At 50.8% G+C, this 7,593-nt stretch overlaps 1 protein-coding gene across 1 annotated transcript in view; it reads right to left on the bottom strand.

Annotated features, from left to right (window-relative positions):
• Positions 1–646: 646 nt before the first annotated feature.
• The window catches only part of RPTOR (regulatory associated protein of MTOR complex 1), a 245,836-nt gene continuing 238,889 nt past the window's right edge, over positions 647–7,593 (bottom strand). Inside the window, exons 32-34 of the mRNA XM_019515638.1 lie at positions 4,818–4,934; positions 4,136–4,265; positions 647–3,403 (exon numbers count right to left, since the gene is read on the bottom strand). Of these exons, the coding sequence (XP_019371183.1) occupies positions 3,335–3,403; positions 4,136–4,265; positions 4,818–4,934 (316 nt within the window). The 3' untranslated portion in view covers positions 647–3,334. The remainder of the gene's footprint in view (positions 3,404–4,135; positions 4,266–4,817; positions 4,935–7,593) is intronic.

The following is a 7,593-nucleotide window of genomic DNA, read 5'->3' as shown; positions in this document are numbered from 1 at the left end:
GGGGAGGTCTGTCTTCTCCCACAGCCCTGCACAATCTTTCCAATCCCAACCCTGAGCGTTTTGGCCCCAGCATGCACAGCCTGCCAAGTCCCAAATGCAGCATGACCCTGCAAGGGGCTCCTGCTCCAGCATCTGCTGCCAGTCCAAAAGCTCTTCCTCGCTCCCCTTCATCAGCTAGCTCCCTGGCCTTTCCCACTGCAGGAAATCCCTCACTGCCCAGTGCGGGGATGTCTCTTCTGAATGCCTCTGCCTGCCCAGCTCAGAGACATCCGAGCTGCAAGGGCTTGTAGGGTCTGCCCTGCACACCTGATGGAGCCATGAAGACCCCGTCCCTTCTGCTTAAACCGTGCTAAAGCCTGAGATATGCCTAGCACTGGCACAACCTACACCTCTCAATGCCCTTGTACTCACCATGCAAACAACCCCTCGCACATTCGCAGTGCAGGGTTTGCCTTGGGGAGATGATTAGTGACATTTGCTCGCACTCCACCTGCATCTTTCACCAATGCAAAACCATCGCCAGTCAGCGATGGGGAAACCAAGACCAAGTCCCTTGTCTGGTGTCACACTGTGAGTCATTGACACAAGCAGAAATCGAACCCAGATCCTTCCTGACGGTCACGACAAGGACGACCTGACCATGGGACACTTCTGCCTGTCTTTTTTATTAACCATTTATTGTCTGTAATCATTTTACTCTCACGTTGCAATCGCATGGTTTATTTAATCTTTTTTTATAGCTTTTTTCTTTTTGTAAAATAAATAGAGATAAGTGAACTTTTAGGTAGGATACTCTCCAGATCCTTGGTTAACTTCATGATTGAATTTCTGCATCAGACCTGTAAAAACAGCCCACACACACGCACACGCTTAGATGAAAGCTAAACAGGCCGAGTCAGTTAAAAACCATGTTTCCTGGCTGTGCAGGCTGGGGGCGGGGGCGGGGGGCACTCAGGGAATGCTGGTGTGAAGGAAAAGCAGCTTCCCACAATGCACCTTTGCATTTTGCCAGGTACTTCTTGTTCTTTAAACAAATACACTGATACAGGTTAAAAATCTATGGGTTTTTTTTAAGCTGTGTACGTTAATCAGTTAATTGGAGATCCCCAACTCTTGGTTCAACACTTGCCAGCAAGCCCGTCATCGGCCATTCCCTGAGCTCAGTGCCATACACAGAGGGACAAGGTGCGGTCATCAGAGGTTCAAGAACGCGTACCAGTGCTGTCGATCACCGGCCACGTACATCTGTGTATAACAGCAGCTCAATGGGCCACCAAGAGGCATGACTATTGGTAGCCCATGTATCAGAAAAATGGATTTTTAGGTAGGTTTCCTCATTGAGGGTTTGCTATAGTGTCCCTGCAAGGTGGCCTGCAGCCATTTCTAGTGTAGAGAAGAATACACTTGTGCTCAAAGATGGGAGCAGCACATTGCTTTGGCCTCTGCCTCAGTTTCAGCAGCTCAAGGAACCCTGTTAACGGAGCGCGTTGAGATCTGCCTACGAAGCTCTGCTATTTGGACTGTCGCCTTAGTACCCAACGGTCAATCTGGAGACTGCTGTGCAGCCCGACTGCCCGGGTACCAGACGCTGCCTCCAGGAAGGAGATGAGCTGGCTTGTCACGACCGGCGACGATGCCAGGAACCCCCAGCTGGGTTCTGCTGGCGAGGCGAAGCTGGTGTCCGCAAGGCGAGGGATCGGTATTGTTCTTCTCATGAATGCTAGCATCATCCTTGGCCTCGTCAGCAGCAGGAGTTTTTTGGGGCCTCTGCTCCCCAGCAAGGATGGTGACAGCAGCCAGAAGCAGCACTGCATGAGTCCTCTACATTGGGATAGTTTAGCATTGTCCTTGTGGTTATTTTTGCAGGGGGGGAAAGCGGGGGCAGTGGTCTCCTTGCCTGGTTTAGTCGCACCTAGACCATATGTGATGGGAAAATCTTCCCTTGGTCATGGCTGCCTCTTTCCAAACACTGATCTCCAGATGCGTTGTGGATTACGAGGGACAGAAGCATTTGTTACACGCAGGCATGGAAAGGGTGGGAGGTCTGATCGTAGCCTTCCCCAGAGGACAGGGGCAGGCACCGGGGAGAACAAGCTACTGCTTGCCCTCTCTCCCTGTGGGACAGCAGCACTTCTCTTGTGATTATAACACACGTGCCCATGCCCAGGTGCGTACATGCACACCGGGACAGCAGTGCACACCAATCTGCCCCAACTCCTACAGAAACACGCACGTATAGTCAGATGCACATGACCAGGCGTGCATTTGGATGCACACAAATATGCAGCTGGACCCATGCAGTCACATGTCTAAGCATCCATGTCTGTTAGCTAGTGGAATATTAGCACGTCTGAGTGAGATGAAAGCCTGTGGTTTAAGGCAGTGGTAAAATGAGTCTGGAGCCTCCTCGCTGCCTGTGCAGCGCTCTGAGGTTGTCTCGTGCATCAGTGGAGTTTGTCATGGGTAAAAGGACTGTGATTACCAGAAGAGTGGAGTGAAGGAGACAGAAAGGACTCTTGCCCCTTCCCCTCAATCCCATGGGTGTGTGCTCATTAATATGGAGCTCCACTGGTGACTCTGCAGTTTCCTCAGTGTCCTAAGGATGTCACCCATTTCCCATCCATTCTCTCAGCTCCCGAAAACCCCCTGCCCTCCGAGCCCTGCTCCTCTTTGCTGCCAGGCAGATTCTTCTGCTTGCTTCGTCTGTGTCCTCCCTGAGCGGGAGCAGCAGGGGTTGTCTGCATGCAGGGCCGAACGTTTCCTCTTTCCCTTCTCTCTCTCATGAACACAGATCACTCAAGAACAGGTGTTAATAGTCTGCAGGCGACCGACTGGGCTCCACCTGCCTGCCAGAAGGGCTCCTGTTCGGCACAGGGCAGATGGCAGCTGGAGAGGTCTCAGGACCGAGTCAGAATGCAAAGAGCAGCAAGCAAGTCTTGACTTCATTTCTTAAGCAATCTACAGTCCAGCAGAACAAAGGAACAAAAACTAGAGTAAAAAGCCCCTCACGAGGGTATTGTCTCCTCCTGTCTGGCCGTGCCTGGAAAGCTGTGTTTCTAACAGAGAAGCAACCACCAAAACCTGAAGTAAACATTCCTGTTTTGTAGTTGTGAGACAACAGAGCTGAAAAGAAAATAGAAGATTGTCTCTCTTGCCCCCCCTCTCAAAATCATTCAGTAGCTAAGTCAGAAGGAAAAAAATGTGTTCAAGTCATGGGTTGCAGCAGCAGCCAACACTAAACATTCAAGTCGATAGTTTCACTATGTACAATACGGATGAGAGGTGGCCCTGCCTGGTGGGGCTCCCCTCTCTCCAACCAGGCTGCCGTGTGCTGTTATCTGATCCGCTTCTCCACCGAGTACACTGAGATGTAGTAGTCATTGCTGCCGACTGCCAGGTGAGGCTGTGAGGGAGAGCAAATCAGGGATCAACAGGCAGGAGTTGTGCAAATACAGAGAAGTAAAGTGTAGTCAAGGGTGGGGGGCGGTACTTTCAGCAGTGCTGCCCCGATACCAGGGAACATCCTGCCGTACCTGCCAATGTAGCTATGTTTCTGATGCTGCCCAGCCAGCTGGATCTGTCACAGGGAAAACTATGGCTGCCACTAGCTGCCAAATTCTAGCATCATTCTTCTAAATTACTAAAGATGTTCCTATTAGCAACGATCCCCTGGACTGAATACCACTGCGCTATCTACTGAGGGCCCTAGGAGCCAGGCCAGGCTTTGAACAAGATCAGTGCTAAAGGGCGGCTTTGTCAGCTTGCTGTAAAAGCAGACAATTTCAGGATAGTCAGCTTCCTCCCATACCCAGAACCCAAGGGCAGCAAATCATTAAGGGTTTGGCAGAAGTGTCCCAAGCAACAAGGGAGACCAAGAGTATTCTGCTATTGCTTCATGGACATGGGAGCACCACGCAGTTTGGCACCACTGGCTATATCTGCACAGGATAGGCGAGATCTGGAACAAAACCATAATGCACTGATAGGGTACGGAAGCCAGTGGGGAGGTTGAGGACTCAGGTGGCATTTAGAGAACTGCGTTGAGCAAAATTGTCTTTAGAGACTGTATAACTGGCCCCTCTCCCCCACTCCCAATTGCCAAAAATATTCCAGAGTTTAAAAAGCAGATACAGACCCAGTGAGGATGGAAAGCCAGGCAGCTGATGGCTCCAACTCTTTGTCCCATAAATCCATCATAGTATTTGATATTGTTGATCAGCTCACCGTTCCCATTGTAGATTGCAGTGAACTGATTCATGGAGCCGCTGGAAAGCAAGAGAGAACGCAGTGTACTGACACTGCCAACTAGACACAAAGCTTTGCTCTATTCCCTGCCTCTTGGCTACAGAGTTGGTTATAAAATAACCGTGTGCACTGCGAGTACTCAGAAGCAGGGAGATTGGTTTTAATTCACACCATGACGGCCTCAGTACGAAGGAAAGATTTACAGACAGATCGTAACAGAGCACTGACTGATCTGTTATACACCAGGGACATGACAGAAAATAGGAAGTCATGGCAAGTGCACACTCATGGAAAATAGATGCTCCCAACTCAGGACCCCTTCTTAGAGCCCAACTGTATGGCATGCTGCCTTTGGGTAGGAAGTCCAACACACAAGTGGCAGCACCGGCCCCCGTAACTTTGAGTCACCAGTGCAAAAGCTCTATGAAAGCATGCAAGGGTTAAAATACCTGAGCTGCGCCCATGGGAATGAAGCCGTACTGTTCATGGCAAAGGGGGAGAAAAGGTATTTGTAAGGATGGGTTCCTTCTCTCATCCTCCCGCAGGGCAGGTGGCAAGAGGCTACTACCTACCAGGCAAAGAGATTGGCCTGCGGGTGAATGTCCAGGGCAGTCAGCCCTTTGACTATCTGCAGGACCCTCACAGACTCCGGCATCCTGGGGTCGAAGAAACGAACATCACCGTTCACGCTGTCAACAGAGCAGTTTTCACATTAGATTTTGCCCCAAAGCTGGGAGCAAGTCCTGTAGCCCAGGAGAGCAGGGATGTCAACTGAGCACCACACTCACGGGAGGGCTACATCAAAGATGACCTTCACCTCAGCATCGCCCACCCTGCCGGCATCGTTACCACCTGATCCACCCCACCACCACTCGATTTTCAGCAGCATCCAAAATGTACCGGGTGCTATGTAAACAAGGGAAAGCACTGGCCCTGCCCAAGACAGCTCTATTCATACACCCTACATCACCCCACTATCGCCAGGCTAGGAGTGCCTTCCCTGGCATACCACATGCCACACAGCAAGCATGGCAGACCGAGTCTCTTCTCTGTCTTTTGGATGTGAGCGGCTTGTTTCATCAGGAGTCACTAATCACATGGGCTCCTATGATTCCCCCATTACACCAGTCGCCTGGACTTGGGCCCATAAGCCGCTGCTGTTCAGAGCCCCTGCCGGAGCAGCCGTAAGCACACTGATTATGTCTGAGCTATGTGCCAATCCTTCAATGACTTGACTTAGGAGGGGGGAGCACGTGGGGATGTGGGTAGCAGCACTGGGAAGATGCTGTGCTAACCAGGTAGAGCAGCTTTCAAAGACAGAATGGGCTGCCGGACAAAGGGAGCACTTGGAAGCACACCACTAGGTTTAAGCCTGCCGGTGCTGAAGAGGATGCATCTTGTTCTTCCCTTCGTCCACACCCAGCAACAATACTCCTGCGCCTGAAGAGCTCTTCTTCTGTGCCTTTCTGAGGGGATTTGTCCATTAATCTTGTGAAGGGGAGAAGACAGTCAGCAAGAGTCTCCCAGGGAGGCTCTGTATCTGTCTGTCCTCTTTTTGTCCCAAGCCAGAAGTCAGCCGCCTGCCTCTATAAAATGCCCTTTCTTCCCCCGCAGAGATCGCAGGCAGCTGTAATGCAAACCGCGGCACTAGCGAGAACGCTTCCTTTGACTACTAGAAAGTCCCAGTTGGAGGAGACTAAATAACAATCACTGCACAGATTACTCGCCTAATTACAGGAAGCTGCAGCTCTCATCGTCACAAACTTAAATTCAGGACAAAGTCATCTGCAGACGTATTTGGATCTTAAAGAACAATGGTTTCAAACGGGTCAAACAAACGCAATGCAGCACGTTCATTCAGAGCCTACAATATCAATAGGACAATTTAAAACTAAGCTGTACTTGAGTGGAAAACACTGACAGTTTCCAAATGGGAGTAAGGGTTTCTGCTCTCGCACGGCACGGGGAGGAATGTGTCTTGGAGAGCCTGCATCCAAGTTTCCCCGCAGTTCGTGCTTCAGAAGTCAGCTACAACAATCTGGGGTGCTTACGGCACTGCTGGCAATGCAGCAGATGGTGTCCCTCTAGTAAAGTGCAGGTGGTCTGGCACAGACAAAATGGCAGGGCACCACGTGGACATCTGCAACTCGGGAAGAAGGAGGTGGCAACAGCACATCACCCAGGAAGGGGCTCTGAGACCACGACCAGAATTTAGGGTTTCTGGCTGGTTTCAGTTAATAAAAGGATGAATCCTCCCATACTTGATGCCTTGCAGGCAATCGGCTGGAGACAACGTAGCTTCAGAAGCAGAGAAAAAGCCACCACCTGCATGAGAGTGAGAACGCAGCTCGTATTCCCTAAGGGCTGATCCCAGGGGAAGAGGCAGGTGCAGAGAGAACAGGCCCTGGATACAACCCAACATGGTGTGGCGGCAACAAGGAAGATTTATGGCTGCTCTGACCCAGTAAAACAGTCAGAGTAGTGAGCAGTGAGATAGGCATGGATACCCCATCCTGAAGCCTCATCTGAGCATCCATCAGAAGGTCCTAACCTTGCTATGAAGATATTAGACTGCACTGAGTCACGCTGCTGGCAGGCTTAGTGACACCAACAGAGACAGAGACCCTGAATCAGACGTCATTAGGCAGATGCTGAATCATGGTGTTGAGTAAATGTGAATGAACCTTTCCAATAAGGTCGCCCAGCAGGAATCCTTTAGGGAACATTAACCCAAGGAATGAGATTCAGAGATGGGAGGAAAATTAAAAACTTCCTCTGTTGGTGCTTGCTTGTTGAGGTGAGGTTTGTCAAAGTTCACTCAATCTATGAGCAATCCTGAAACTTGACCCCCGACTTGCTATCACCAGTTCACAGCATACTTTTCCCACCAGGAGGAAGCAAGTCCCAGGCCCAGGTGCCTGCTCCTACTTTGCGCAGGACTCCTTGGGTCTTTAGGGTTGAGGTTTGGGAACAGCCTTCCAGAGCAGACTGCCAGAGGATGGGCTGACAGAAAAAAAATTCAGTCTTGGCTCGAACACTTGGCTCAGCCTGGCCACACCAAGGAGCAGATGGCCACCCTGCACCTAGGTTTCATGACCCCCTGAGCTCTAAGCGTGTTTTGCTGGTGCTCGGGTCAAAATGGCCAATTCTGGGTTAGGAGCTCATTCCCTCATGCCATTGGATGCAGGGTAGAGATCACTCCTGGATTCAGCTGGGTACTTCCTGCAAGGGTCTGGAAATAGCTGTATCCAAACCAGCTGCTGGAGAGAAGCCCTTTATGTTTAGCATGGACTGAAAGATTGAAGTCCAGTGTCTTTGGGATGGGGAGAAAGGTTTGGGGGGGGGGGG

This window comes from Gavialis gangeticus, unplaced genomic scaffold (genome assembly GCF_001723915.1).
Source record: "Gavialis gangeticus isolate Ggan-Ray unplaced genomic scaffold, GavGan_comp1, whole genome shotgun sequence".
Lineage (NCBI taxonomy): Eukaryota > Metazoa > Chordata > Crocodylia > Gavialidae > Gavialis > Gavialis gangeticus.
Note: the sequence above shows the minus strand (reverse complement) of the source record. Positions and strands in the feature narration are given on the sequence as shown.